Source organism: Mus caroli, unplaced genomic scaffold, assembly GCF_978045245.1.
Source record: "Mus caroli unplaced genomic scaffold, Mus_caroli_1 scaffold_4, whole genome shotgun sequence".
Lineage (NCBI taxonomy): Eukaryota > Metazoa > Chordata > Mammalia > Rodentia > Muridae > Mus > Mus caroli.
The window spans coordinates 87,009,900-87,025,911 of record NW_028227259.1 but is presented as its reverse complement, the minus strand read 5'-3'; the positions used below and the strand labels follow the sequence as shown (position 1 = coordinate 87,025,911).

The 16,012-nt window shown below is 38.0% G+C and overlaps 1 protein-coding gene across 6 annotated transcripts in view; it reads left to right on the top strand.

The window, feature by feature from the left end:
- Positions 1 to 265: 265 nt before the first annotated feature.
- Epha5 (EPH receptor A5) overlaps positions 266 to 16,012 on the top strand; it is a 367,297-nt gene continuing 351,550 nt past the window's right edge. For all 6 annotated transcript variants that reach the window (XM_085836803.1, XM_021161798.3, XM_085836802.1 and 3 more), the window contains exon 1: positions 266 to 1,834. In XM_085836803.1, the coding sequence (XP_085692929.1) occupies positions 1,648 to 1,834 (187 nt within the window). In that variant the 5' untranslated portion in view covers positions 266 to 1,647. The remainder of the gene's footprint in view (positions 1,835 to 16,012) is intronic.

Here is a 16,012-nt window from a genome sequence, read left to right as displayed (position 1 = left end):
ACGTTAATTTCATTGGAGTTAACTGCATGTTTTCCCATTACGTAATTTCAATACTAAAGTATTCTATCACAAAAGCCTTCTATCACTGAAATAAATGAATTAAGTCTTCATGTAGTATAGAGTACCTAGCCTAGTACAAATGCCAACAGTCAAATTCTTTGATTCTCTGAGATCTCAAAAGCGACCTACTATCCCTGACTTTAGTCTACAGTTTACTTCTCAAGAAAGCGTTGAGTAATTATCTCATTCCAGAAGAACAGAAAGGGTCAAAAGAACTGAGGGGCATGGGTGTTAAAGAAACTATCCACGGACCAGCAGAGCCTGTGAATGTGCTGTTATATGACGACAAGGTTGTTGGTGCTACAGTCTGCAAAGGGCAGCAGGCGCTATGCCAGACTCAGGGACCCGCTGATCCTGCCGCGGTCTGAGCTAGGGCTGGCTTCCCTTCCTCCTCCAGGGACCTCTGGTCCTCGCAGGCATCGTCGCGAGGATTCTTTACCCTAATTATCCCGGGAGGAAGACGCGCCTTTCTCGGAGACCGCTAGGCAACACTCACCACGGCAGCCTGCAGATTACTTCCCTCTGTGGGTGTGCGACTTCGTTTAAGCGAGTCACACTTACAGTAGCTTGTCACTGGCGAGGCTGCGAGCAGCAGAGGGCGGGGGAGCGCAGGGCGGAGGGAGGAGGTGGGAGGCGCGGAGTCGGGAGGCTCGGGGAGACGCTGGAGCTCCAGACACAGCAGGAGCGAGCGAGCGAGCGCCGCGCGGGTGCAGTCGCCGGCTCGCCCTGGCCGCCGCGCACTCCGCCTCCGCGCTGAACAGCGGGAACCGCAGCGGCTCGAGCCTCCGGGCTCTGCTCCGCTCTCGGGCCCGCGCTCCAGCCCGCTCCGCCCGCCGCACCGCCCACGGCCACGCTCAGCCCGCAGCGATTTGACTTCCCTCTGCCAGCCTCTCCAGTTCTCTAGATCGCTTGGTGCCTGGGCTCCACTCTACTCGGTGTTTGCCACACACCGTTTGCTCTACTCTTCTCCCCTTGATCCATAGACACTCTGCTTGTTTCCCCCCTCCCCCCTCCTCTCTCTCTCTCTCTCATTGAAAACATCATCTTGATTTAAGATGACTCGTCTTCTTTAATCTCGTCCATATCGCCACTGAAGACTGAATGGGAACCTTCACCACCACTCCGACCCTGGTGGCACTTAAAATTTAAAAAAAAAAAAAAGAAGAAGAAGAAGAAGAAGAAGAAGAAGAAGAAGAAGAAGAAGAAGAAGAAGAAGAAGAAGAAGAAGAAGAAGAAGAAGAAGAAGAAGAAGAAGAAGGGGGGTGCTAGAAAAAGGAAAAGTCTTAAAGGGCAAAGGAGCGGAACTCCCGACCCTCTGCAGACCCTTGACTGAGCCCACCCAGGACTGTACTAGCCATCAGAACTTCTCATTCATCTTATCCAACTGAAAGGGAGGGCGACAGGAGCCAGAAGCAAACTTCAGCGGTCTCTGCGGATCTGTGATTCCAGCATTTAGAGGGGTCGAGAGCCAGAAGGTACAGGACCCCACCAGGAGGAGGAGTTCCGCGTCTCTCTCGCCCCTTCCACCAAGCCTGAACCTTAGACTGAGCCACGCGGGACACAAGAGGCAGAAGAGGGTAGTAGAAAATGCGGGGCTCCGGGCCCCGCGGTGCGGGACGCCGACGGACCCAGGGCAGAGGTGGCGGCGACGACACCCCCCGCGTCCCTGCCTCTCTGGCAGGCTGCTATTCCGCACCTCTAAAGGGCCCCCTCTGGACGTGCCTTCTCTTGTGTGCGGCGCTCCGGACCCTTTTGGCCAGCCCCAGCAACGAAGGTAGGGAAATGGAGGTGGGGACCAAGGCACCCTGGGGTGGATGGATGAGGTGGAGCTTGTGTCAGCCGGTCGCAGCGCTCCAAGCGCCGCTGCCCAGACTAAATCCCCGCTCTTCATCTCCAATTAATGTTTGTCCGCTTTTGCTGGCGTTTCCGGATCTCTCTGGTATCTTTGGTTGCATTGTTTGACATAGCTGCAGAGTGCTCGCCAGGCAAAGAACCTGCCTGTGGTCTGAGGCTGATTGGGGGTTGGGAAGTTGGAAGGCTGATGGAAAGAGGTCTGAGACCTGAGCTGGGAGGTTGGGTGCGGTTGGGTCCTGAGAACCTGGAGAAGTGACATGTCCGGATTACTGAGAGAGATGACAACAAGGCTCATAGGATGTGTTTTAGAAATAGGTTTTAGAAACCTTTATTTGGTGCTGATGTTGGAAGATGATTTCAGGCTGGCTGGTAATTTTATTTTGGAGAAAGTGGCTGACCCGGGAGCTGTTATTTAGAGCACCACTAGATGTTTTACAAGCTGTTTAACAAGAACTTTAATTTTTGAGGAAGGGGGTTGTGAAAGGCAGAAAGGGATGGATGCCCTTCCATCTGAGGGAGGGGGATCACTAACACTCTAAAGCTAAGATAGAGGAAGGCGGGAAGGTGGGATAGTGTTGAGAGAGACAGGCAGTGTGGATACCAAGAAGTTGTTCATGGATCCCACTAAAGCTTATCTGGTGAGAGAAGATCTGTCCTAGCCAGAGGCACCACGTCTTGAAGTACCCAACCCTCCAATCTCCAATTCTTTGCTCCGGACTGTTTTGCATTCCTCCTGGAGAGTAAATCTGGAGACAGGAACACCACCTGTGTTCTTTTCTTTGAGCTGGTCTCAGCCTCTGACAAACCAGTCTTGTTCCATGGCCTGGCCTCGCCCCGGGTCCTCTCAGACCCTGGAGGTCTTCTCCTCTTTCATACATTATGGCTTGCTCTGGTCTCAGCTCAAGCATTCGCACGGGGGAGGGTGGAGCATGTGGAAAGGCGCTCAGCATCTCAGACCAGATTCTCTGGTTACCAGGAGTGGTCGACTTCACTGTAGAATCATCAAAAAAAAAAAAAAAAAAAAAAACCCTGTCCTCTTGTCTAGAAGCCTGAGGTTTTAAGCTTTGGGCTGTGGATGAGACTCCCGAGAGGGGTAAAATCTTAAATAAACCCCTGCACTTGGGAACAGGAGATGCTGGACCTGAAAGATGAAATAGCAGCAGCAGAGTAGTATATGCCCTCGTGACTAGCATAGATTCAGTCTGCTCTAGAAGACGCTGAGCTGGTAACCCCTAGTGCTGCCAGTTCCCAAGGAACCCTGAGAAAGCAGGGCAGATGGAGACTCACACCCCACCCCACTCACTCTCTCACTATGTTTATTATTAAACATCTGTTCAGAGGAATATGGGTATCTGTCGATATCTGTGTAATAAGCCATGCTTCATGCTTTAGCCAAACAAGCTGCCTATTTTTTTCTCTGTAAAGTTTTTAAGTGGTGATTTTATTTTGTTGTCGTTGTTTGTTTGTTTGTTTGTTTTACACTTGGAGCTTTTATTAAGGTCCTATGTTAAGACCATTAGAAGTCCAAATGCTCTAAGAGGGCTAATGCGGGGAGGGGAGGGGGGACAGGGCAGGGAGGGTGTTGGGGAAGGGAGGATAGAGGAAGAGGGAGGAGAAGGGAAGGAAAGGAAGGAGGAAGGAGGGGCTTTTATTCGTTTTATTCCAACCAAAGGGCCATCCTGATTGAACTTCAAAATGATTTAAGGCTAACAGCACCCATCCTTTTCTATACATAGTCATTTGAGGCAGCTTTCTATAACCCCCCTTATTATATATCCAATGGGGCAGGAGACTGGACTCAAGGAAGTCTCTATAAAAGAACTGAAGAAATAAATTATCAGGGAGTGTGACACCCAGTGTGAATGGGGGCCAAGACTAAGGAGATCAAAAAGCAAGCAGAGGGAACAAGAAGGAAGAAGGGAAATAGCTCAAGTCTCCAATGGTACCCTAAGCAAAACTTGCATCTTGGGGAATAGGACCATGCAAGCATGGGCATTAATGCCCACAGGTTGTGCAGTTTAACCCAGCTAGTAAACCACACAGCTGACTTGGTTACATGCAGATGAGTGCTGGAGGAGCTAACAAAAGCAACCTTGTGCTCTGAAGACATGTAGAATCAAGTGTGCCTGGTGTTCGGGGAACGTTTTGTGGTGTGTAGTTAAAGATTTAATATTAGTGTTATTTGAGGTTGTCTGTCCAATTCATTCCTTCACTACCCAACAGGACATCATCTATAATCCCATCCCAGATCCTTCTGCTTTTCGAAATGTGAATTCTTTTCTGCTTTACATTTTCTTTATCACTGCTTTTAAAAATGGAGCAGTGACATACATTGAAAGATTCTTAGCATTACTCTTTATTATTTATTTAATAAATAAGATGAAACATACCATCCACTTGTTTTTATGAAAGAACGTTGGAAGGTCACATACTGAAATATTTTGTTGACATGCTAAACTTAATAATGAATTGATTCATGAAATTTATAAAATTCATAGAAGTTGCTGTCTGCAACTTCCATAAATGCTTAATGATTTTTCAGTCATATATGTGTATATATTACATAATATAGAATGTACACTATATGATTATGTAATGAAGTGTCAGACAGGAAGAAATAAATGTGAATTATCGTTTACAATCATTATTCCGATTATTTCTGAAATCCATCTTTACTGGATAACTGCGTTCTAAACAAATTATGCAATCAATATCTGTTCATTTGTAATGTCTGGTTACAAACCACACTTGGAAGAAACACTTAGTCTGCACTAAGGTGTGCAAACGTTTACTTAAAAATAAAATTACAAGCATTTTAGCAGAACATTTTATTTTCAGATTGATCCAGGAGGACAGCACTCTTAAGTGCATCAACAAGTGAACAATTTTAAGAAATTTAATAAGTAAAATGGCTGTGGCAACAATTTTGAATTTTTGGAGGTGGCCCTGAACTTATTCAGTAACTGCCACTTTTTGCTGTCTGGAGATATATTTGTAAACAAGCATTATTTGACAAGTGCTTTTCTCAGCAGGGATTCTTGGCCAATTACTGCTGAACAGCTCTGCATTGAAAATGATTCACCCGCAGTGAATCAAGCTTAATTCATTGAAGCTACAGTCAGTAATGCCCCAGTAAAGTGCTGACAGTTGTCAGCAGTTTGAATTTGAAAAGTCCAGTTTCTTGTCTCTGAAGGTTTTTTTTACGTTTGAGCAAGCGGGATAGAAGGTTCTAGGAAAAGAAGCATAGAAGGGGAAAGTTGGCTATAATGACTTGAAAGACAATCATAAAATTGTAAATATTTTCACTGGAAAAGGACTGAAAGTAAAGTTTGTTTAAGGATTTTTTCCCTTGGTTTATAATAGGACCAGGCCCATAAAACATATCTAAGGACACAATAGACTTGTAAAACTAAATGGCTTCATTTTGTAGCCCTGTCTTCCTGCTGTAATTCATTTCCTTTTAGATTAACCGGCAGGACCCCACAGAAAAGGACAGTAAAACCGTTTCCTCACCAGGACACTACCCAACAAGAAAAGAGAGTCATTACATCCCTTTGAATCATAGATTGTTGGAACCAGAAGGGCCCATGGAGGGTTTTGGCTTTTTGCTTAATAAACCATGAAGGTTGGGGGTGGGACTCTTGACATTTTAAGCTCTTTCTTGGTATCAGCATGACAGGTAGGATGATTTCATTTCCTTATGTAAAACAAGAGTAAAATCGAATAACAATTCCACAGCTTGCAATATAGTGATTTTTTTTTTTTTAAGTTTCAACCTCCATACATTTTTCTTTAACATTGACTCTTTTGAAAGCTTACATTTCTTTTCATTTGTTTTTCTGGTAGGCTGGTTGTTTTTCCTAATTGGGTATAAACCAGGTCATTGCAAAAGCTATGCATGAACTCTTTCCACTGAGCCAAAGTGGTCACATTTTGATACTTAGAAAGGCACCATTTGGCATATCTATATGTTCACCATACTTCATAAATTGTGAGTGCTCAGAGTATATGACAACAGTACAGAAAACATCAACTGCAAGTGGCTTAGCTATATGTAGACAAACATTCCCAAAGCATTTGGTTCAATATTGTTACTGATACAGAAATGACAGGGTTTTGTTATTTGCAGCTATTATGTTCGTTGTTTGACTTTGTCATTTGATTATCTTTTGTTTGGTGTACTTCTTAAGATATTTGCTGGAATGGGTAATTAAATTCTCTTTCATTTGAGAAAACCATCCAACGTTTTCCTGTAAATATAGAGCATAAAGGTACAGCATTATATTAACTGACCATGCTTATTTTTTTTCTTTTGTGGGTGAAAATTAATTCTTAAAAAGTAAATCTTTTAAAAAAAGCCATTCTTTTCATTTAAATTAGTAAATTTACTTTATTAGTGAATATGACACACTTTAGTTAATTGAGGTATTCAGTTGTCTGGATATGATTTTGATAGTTTGGAATCTTCTACTACTTTTACAAGAATGTTCCTAAAGTATCAGAATTAATTGAAGGATGAATATCAAAATTTGCTTATTAGTCACTAACACCCCATTATGTCTATATGTTCCATAAGAGCAACTATGAATATAAATAAGCTTGAGAGATGAACATAAAAGTTGAGACCTTAGGAACTCCGAGTGTTTGTGTTGTTATATGTCGACTTCAATAGGCATGGAAAGTTCACACTGACATGTTTAATTAGGTAAATACATACTCAGTTGTTAATAACAGTTAACACAATTAATAATATGATTACCACAGTCTTTTATATCATTGCACACATGTAATTCAATAGATGACCTTAAAGCATTCTATTCTTAAAATTAAGTGTAGCACACATGTTCATCTATAGTCTACCTAAAGTTGGGTTTCAAAAGAGTTCTGAAGTGATTCATATTTTTAAGACACAGTTTAATAATGTTTATACTTAAAGTAACCAGGCAAATGTTCTTATTTAATAAGAACCATTACCCACGTGAAAAATAAATAAATGATTTCCTGATGCAGTCCATAACAAGTTTTAAAACATCCTATAGCTTTACTACTGGAAGAAACTATTTTAGGCTTCCTATTATTTTAGTAATTTTAGCAGTCAGAAGTTCACCAGTACAATCTTGCTCAAATCATTGGTCTCACTGAAAAATTTTAATACAGAATATAAATGATTTATTTTTTTTAAAAATTGATTTAAACTTCATAGGTGTACATGAATGTATCCCTTTGTTTTTTATGTTTATGTTTTTAATATTTACTTTCTAAGACTATTAAAGCAAGAAAATTAGTTTCTTGCTTTTCAGATAGTTGGGCAATCAGAGTCAATGAATTCGATTTTAAACTTTGGGACAGGACAAAATACGATGGCAGTGTAAGACTTTTTTTTTTTTTACATGAACTCAAAATAGTTTATTGTGATAGTTCAGACTGGGTTACACACTCATTGCAAGTATCTTCACACAAATGTAATATTTGTAGACTTTCTGTAAACAAAAATTATACTTTCTGGATTCCATGGAGAAATCTATACATGAGTCAAGATTGGAATTAACCTAAGTACATCTTTCAAAATAAAAGTTTACACAAAGGCCAGCCTGGTCAACAAAGTGAGTTCCAGGACAGCCAGGGCTATACAAAGAAACCCCGTCTCCAATAAATAAATAAATAAATAAATAAATAAATAAATAAATAAATAAATAAAATAAAAGTTTACACAAGACAACAAATATTTACAGGCACCATACTTAAGTTGCCTGTATGATATCACTTTGCAGGCTACACACACATTAGGAACAATGGAAGATGGTACAAAGGGACTAAGTGTATATTTGGCCATCTCACATTTGATCATTCATCCATTTATTTGTAGAATGAATATTTCAGATGATGACAGTAAGATCACTGATGCTATTATAGATGGGGGTCTGAAATAGGTTAACTAAATCAGGTAATAAATGGTGTAAACATTCTTAAAAATTAAAAACAAATCCTTTTTTTAATCCCTTTCACGTTTTAAGCCTCAGACATGAGTATTTATGAGTTTGTTTTTTAATGGCAGAAGATTCATACATACAAGAAGTTTATTCAAACCCATTGTTCTTACCCCATCAGAAAAATATGTGAATATAATTAAATTTAACATTAAATGAAAATATGAAATTTAACATTTTAATATAGTTGTTTTTATTGACTTTATGGCAAATAGTTTTAAAATATCTATTTAATTTATTTCTCCGTCATCTAAGATACTAATGCCTGATAGTAAGTGCTACTGCTAGTGCAAAGGCAAATAAAGAGATAAAAATAAAATGGTTTTAATATATGTAACAAGTTGTACTAGACCAAGTTGAATACTAATTGATATAGTATGGCTTTTATTTCTCTCAAAGCTCAATTTTTTTTCATTTGGAACTCCTAATAAGAATCACAGATTTCAGTCATAAAACTTTAATATAGTAAGAACCACACTGTAAGTCTCTAAAACTTTTTATGACCTTGGATAGTTACATTAACTGATATTATATTAATTTGCACTTTGAAAAATGGGTTTTATCTTTAGCTATTTTCCAGAAATCATAAAGAATTGTGTCTGACACACTGACTGAAAACCTTCGAAAAACCCATGTGCGCATGTGTGTGAATTTTGCCTGTTAGAGTACCAATTAGTTGTATTCCATTTAAATAAAACCTAGCAGGCTCTGAGTATAATTAAACTTCACTGTAGCTCTGCTTTTCCTATAGGGGGCACAGCCTTTAGTCTCTTATCACCTTATGAGCTACTTTATTAATATAATTTGAATTATTTCTTATACAATGGGGGAACATACGATCCTTTGTTGAATGGGGTCGTAGCTAGGTCATGTCTTCTTCCTTCTGTAGCTCTCGGTAACTATTCGTGGTTTTAATCTTTATACATTCATTTAATACTGAATAATAACTTTTTCTGGGATGGGCTTGAAAGTGCCAAAGCATTCAGGAAAGGTTGGAGCAAGGCTGAAAGAAAGAGTGGGGAACAATTTAAATATGGTATAATAAAAACTCAATAATAAAAGCATTGAAGTCTTTTAAAAATCTCCTTTGAAAAGAATATGCCATTCATACTTACACACATTTTTTTAATTTTTATATTTGATTCCCCATGGCTCTGAAGATACAACAGTGTGATGAGAAAAAAGGAACTCTTGCGTTCCTATTATTTCATATATTTAGAATTTATAGTTCTTTTATTTCTTTGTGAGATCAATCGTTTAGTTGAGTCATGCCAAACACTTGTAGCATTAGACACACCACAGATCAAGTAAATGGAATTTAAGTGTTTGTAATCCTTCTATGTCTATCTCATTGGCTGGGTTATTGTCTAGGCCAACTTCTCCATCAGTTAAGTTTGTCTTCAGTTCTAATCACACTAGGCCATAGCTGTCAGCAAATGATTCTGAAAAACCACAAAATTCTCAAAGAGCCAAAACCTGAAGGTTGAAATATTTTGCATATGCTTTGTGAGAAATGTTCCTACTTGGAAACATGTTTCAGGCTAAGTATTGCATGATTTGAAGAAAATACAGTCTGTTCTACTCAGAGACAGGGGCTGTCTTTTTTCTTCATAATAATTTCATACTCTTATTTTCATCTGTCAAACCTCTTAGCTTCATCCTTTTTCCTCTTAGGAAAACAGCCCAACTTAAGGGGGTCAGAATCCATGCCTGCTGTGCTCAGCTACCCCCCAAATATGTCACAATTTCAAACAGGATATTAAGAAGATGAAACATTTCTCTTAATTAAAAGGAAGAAACCTCTATCTAAATAATAGATTGCCCTAAACTCCATTATCGGCTGTTTACTTTATAAGTAGAAGAGTTTAAGTGATCTCTGTCAGCTTTGGCTGTCTTCAAAGGTAACTGACTTACTTTGCCTTGGCAGGACAGTCTCAGGATGTGCTAATGTCTTCTCTGTGGAAAGACTAACTCGGCAGGTAAATCCAGCTGGCACCAGTTCAACCCCTGCAGTTCCCAGCAGGAGATTGCCTTATGAGCCAAGTTTAGCTTTCATCCAGAGCTCTTCCCTTCTGTAATGGCTATGGAGGTGGGAAGACTTGCCAGTGGACACTCTTTTAATAGAAGACAGTACAGAAATGTTTCACTCTGCTCCTAAGAGCCAAGCAGTCATTCTGTAGTAGGAAATACTGAAGACCTCTCTCTCTCTCTCTCTCTCTCTCTCTCTCTCTCTCTCTCTCTCTCTCTCTCTCTCTCTCTCTCTCTCCCTCCTTCCCTCCCTCCCTCCTTTCTTTCTTCCCTTCCTTCCTTCCTTCCTTCCTTCCTTCCTTCCTTCCTTCCTTCCTTCCTTCCTTCCTTCCTTCCTTCCTTCCTTCCTTCTTTCTTTCTTTCTTTCTTTCTTTCTTCTTTCTTTTTTTTAATCATTCCATTCGTTCACATTCAAATGATATCCCTGGTTACCCCTCCCAACCCTCCCATCCCATATCTGCCCTCCCCCCCCTGCTCTTTTGCCTCTCTAAGGTTCCTCCCCCACCCACCCACCTTCTCCTGTACCACCGCTCCATCATTGAGAAGAGGTGAGGAAGATGCAACAGAAACAAAATAACTAAATAACTTCTGTAAGATATTAGATGTGGTTGACTGATATTTCTTGAAGCCTGTGAAACCAAGTATGCAGAGAAAAAGGTGCTGAAATGACAAGGAGGTCAGAAAAAAAAAATCTAGCTTTGTATTTTGAAACCAATTAGTTTTATTGATGGCAATCTCCATCACTTACTACACTTTTTAGCAATTCATTTTAGTTTGTTGTGGTTCAGTTTACTTGTCTATTACAGGGTTGTTATAATGAATATTACATATTTCCTATAACTGTAGCAGAGGAAAAGTGAACAAATCCAGTTTTTAATTGATAGAATTCTCCACAAAAGAAGATCAGGAGAGGGAGCAGGAAGCCCGAAGTGGAGCTGAGTAAAGCTCTCAGTCAGTCATGGTTTGTGTGCTGAATTGAGTCAGTATAAAAGTTAATATTGTCTGGAAGAACTTCCCTAAATGATAAATAACACAAAAACTATCTTCTTCCTCCCCCTCTCCCTCTCATCTCCTCCCCCTCTTCTACTCCTTTTCCCCTCCTCCTCTATTTCTTCTTTATCTTCTTCTAAGATTTAGCAGAAACATTGATCTTGGCAACCCTTTGAAAGTGCCTCATTTGCATAGATGCAGTCATTGTCACTGAGTGATTGCCTTTTGTTTGTATCAGTTTCCTAACTATCTTGCATGATAGATAAGAATGAAGAGCCTTAGAGACCATGATACTACAGCTCTGCTATGTGTTATGAGAGTATATGAATCAGCCCCTTCTGGGTCTACACAGTGAAAATGAATATGTCAGGGCTTATTCTTACAGTTTCTATGAAATGAAACAAGAGTGTATCTATACTGCTGCATAGAATTGCTACAGTCCCATCGCTAAATAACCAATATCAGTTATTCCTTTTCACACAACATGGTATATAGGTTATCCAAGGCATTATTTCTCAGTCACAGGTCATCATCTTTCTTGAAGTGGAAGATGAAAAAAATCTTGTGATAGGAAGGCAATTTAACAAAAGAAATTGACAAAATGTCCCATGTAGCTGTACAAACTAGAAAAGAACCATCTGTGTCCCAATTTTCTGCTGGGTTTTGTTATCTAATGACAAATTTGGTGACTAGACAAGGAAATGAAGGAAAAGATAAGTACCATTATCAGGGGTATAAGTGTTGTATCTTTAATTTTCCACAGAAAACAGATGCTTCTTACCAGCTACATGAAACATCAAGGGTTATCTGCAAGTATTTTGAACATTTGCCATCATGTTATAGTTTTAGGATCATTCTTGTATATGCCTTGATATGTTACAGATTTTACATTAAGGTATGCATGTGTAAACCATTAGAATACACATAGTGACTTTGAATAGAGTAAGAAGATCATTAAATTAACTGGTTCTCAATTTGAAAATCCATGGCAGGGAAAATGCTTAAAGTTTCTTGATACAGATATCTGACACTCCTGATTCCAGTACTAAATACAGTTTTCCATTTTCAGTTCCCAGAACATTTCTCTTTTTAGTCACATGCATATTAAATATATTTCTTGGAAATATGAGTAGGTTTATATATTTCCAGAAAGGTTTTAATATAATTACCAGAAGGCTGTTCTTTGGCATATAAGAGACAATAACAAAACCTAAGGAAGTTTAGAACATATTAACATTACATTACTTGTAAATCTATAATTGCATACTCATGGCTGCCTATGCCTTATTCACAAATTCAAGCTGTCATTCACTTTTGATTTATTATATGTCATTGCTATGGTTTACATATGTGTTTGTTTTCCTAGAAATGATCCAAATGAATCCTCATTATTACCATTTTATTTTTAAGGAAAGTGAGTGTATAGTTAAATAACTTGTTTCAATATATTTGTGTCAACGTGGAAATGCCTTCACTCAAACTCAGACACCCTTGCTTCAATACTAGTCTTCTCAAGTCTTTATGCAAGGGGAAATTTTGCCATCAATTATCTACAGCCATTTCTACCCATGTCAAAAGTGCCTAGGATGAAAATATATGGAATTCTGGAGGCTTTTCTTCCCACATTCACTAATTACTGATAATCATGCTATCAGTAATATACTTAATCAATGCTTGCACATTTTACACTTGCTCACTGTTTTCTTCATGGTCCAGTTTCCATTATCATGCATTTAATTCTCTTTTTTATCTTTCTTTTGAGCTGAAATCCTATGTCCTTATCATATTTTATCTTTTCAATGGTATTTGAGAATATGAAAAATTTAATTGCCATCCCAGGCCAATAGTATATTCTAGATCTATATTTTTAGATCTATATTTTAATGCCGATAATCTCATTAAGAATCTCTTCTCAGTATAGCTCTACCTATTGTAGAACACCTTTCTTGTTCTACTACGAAAACAAAACACCTTCCAAAGTTTCAGTCAGCTTGTCCCACATTTCCATGTTCAAGAGGAGCGCCTCATGATAAGTAATTTCCCCTGAACATTCAGTGGAAACATGTAGGCAATTTTTGTCTCTACTACAGACCCACTATCATTTTTTTTGCCTCTTCTATGTGTAGATTTAGATATAATATTTTATAATAATTTTGAGAGTTGTTTATATCAGGAAAGAATATCTCTGTCTATGAATCTCATTAAGATACCCCTATGAAAGTATATTTTGCCTATATAGTTCATTAAAATACTCTTATTGGTAGGCTACATTAGAGGAATTCATTACTGTTATAGAAGGATCTGAATTAAGAAAATATTATTTAATTTTAAATGCTGGATAATATAAATTGCTAACAGTTTTTGCCCAAAATGAGTTCTAAATTATGGATGTGTTATGAAGCAGTGAGGGAACAGGCTCCAGACTTGGGCTCAGACATTTGAAGCTATGAACCTTCGGCAAACTAGAGAACTCTTCTGCATCTACTTCTGATCTGTAAATAGGAATGTTATAATACAGTTTAGGATTGCACACATTGAGTTCATGTCTTTAAAGTGCTTCGTAAAATTGTATGTCTTACAATATGACAGTGTTACATATTACATGTTCAGAAACCTTGGGTTGGCATTCTGACATTGAACAGGGCATTAATTAGTGAGTATTGTCTTTACTTGTTGAAAATGAAGATGCCAAAGAGTCCAAATTTAATCCCTTGGTAAAATTTTTCAACAGACCTCCAGAAGCCATAGGTTACAAATCTAACCTTAATTAAGCACAGTAGTCACTGCTTTGCTTCAGGACCATAGCTCCTGTCAGTTTCCCATCACTAACCTATGGAAGGAGAGTGGTTTCCTCATGCTTAGTGACCTGGATTCTTTGAACACAATCAGTCACACCCACACTATGGCTAAATTTTTATCCTGTCTCTATAGATAGATTTCCTCAAGTTTGAGTTTTCCTTTCCATTCCTGGTGTGGTCTGTCACTTGAAATTATGTTTTCACTTGTTCATGCCTTTCTGATCTTTATGAAGAATGGAAAAACTTTGAAAATAAAAGTTAATCAGGGAAGCATTGCTCTGAATTTGGATTTGAGTACAGAGACCTTATGATTTCCCAACAAAAACAGTTTAATTCCAAGACACTGACAGTAGAATGTCTTATATTTTGCATTTCTTTGATGCATCACTGTGGAGAAAGCATTTTCTGTCTGGAAGTACATTGAGAGCCAGATCCAAAACGTAATTCTCCATCTGGAACATCAGGGAAGTACATTGTACTTTATAAATCTATGTTTGAGGAATGCATACTATCGAGTAAATTCTTTAAGTGATTTAAAGCTACTATTTTTAACAGCAGTTTCTTTCACCATCCTATTCTCTTCTTGAGGATGCCAATATAACTCTTTTCTTAAAGCTGTAATTAAGAGAACTTAGAATTGTTTTTATAAAGCCCCTAGTAAATTGAAAAGTTACTAACTGAAAGATTGTATGATTTGCCAAGCAAAGTAAGCAGATACCAACATATATGCTTTCAGAACCATTTACTTTTTATTTATAAAATGTTTAACAAAGATGGACTATCTACTGATTATCTAATATATAAGAAGTGTTTTTAATGTGTGTTATGATTAAGAATTTGTGATGGAATCAAGTGTTATTTTATTTTTGTCACCTCCCTATGGCAACCTTTTAACATTCATACCATTTGACCCACTTTATAGACTTTTATACTCAAAGTATGAAATAATCTTACATCAAAAACAATTAATACAAACCATCTGTTGGTAATTTCAGGAATTGAAGGAATCAATTTTATTTATTCTGATACCTGAGTATATTCATGCTTACATACTTCTTGAAGCACTTTAGATTTACAGCATCATGGTAATTCTTAATATTAAATGGAAAATGTCAGGAAAATGTGTGTCCAACCATTATGTGGATAGAATAGCATTGAAGTACTAGCTTACATGTAAAATAATTATCTTCTCACCTATAGTTTTGGTAGCTTATGGGTAGTTTGTTTAATTAACAATCCTTCCAGAGAAAATTCCTTACAGGAAATTTTAATTTACTGTAAAATAATAACTGTATAAAATATCAGATAATTTTTATTTTACTAACTTGTACAATTGTTTGAATTGAATAATTTTATACATAGGAAAGATGAAAATACTGCTGTGAAGGCTTATTGCTTGATCTCCTTTATCTCTCAAGCTAACCCCAAGTAAACTGGTGTTTTCTTTTTTTAAAAGATTTATTTGTTATTATTCATAAGTACACTGTAGCTGTCTTCAGACACACTAGAAGAAGAGGGTGTCAGATCTTATTACGGGTGGTTGTAAGCCACCATGTGATTGCTAGGATTTGAACTCAGGACCTTTGGAAGAGCAATAGGTGCTCTTAACTGATGAGCCATCTCTCCAGCCCACTGATGTTTTATATAGAGAGAAAAGTTAATTTTGGCATAGTTCAATACTTTGTAGTAGGTCAGAGAGCACTTCATTTGACAAAGCATCAATGTCCAAGTTGCTGAGGCTCTTGACTTTACCAATTTAGTCACATACTACATTCCTCTCACTGTTACCATTGTTATAATTTTTATTTTATTTTATTATAATACTTTTCACGGAAGGAATTATAGTTTAGAAAAAGCATGTGCCACAGAATCCATCAATACCCACAAGATTAATATGAATATTTATGTAAAAGAGCATGGAAAATTCAAAGTGAGAAAGTATGACTACAGAGGCAAGTCCACAGAAATTTTAAGTTTTTATCTTCATGTACATGGCATTCATTTCCTTATAGAAAATCTGTCAGATCATCATCAGGAAGCTAACTTATTTCTGATCCTGGGATTCCAATGATGACCGTCACAATGGTAGTTTTGCTGGGGATGCAAAGGATAGCCTGCATAGTATCATAGTATCATCTTTAGTATCAAAATGCATGAAACATTTTTCAAAGATATAAATCTTTCTCCTCAACATCTTCCTTTTCTTCCTCTTCTTCGTCCTTTTATTTCTCCACTTTTACCTTTTCTCTCCTTTTTATCTTCCCCCTTTCTGAATATTTTCCTCTTACTACCCTT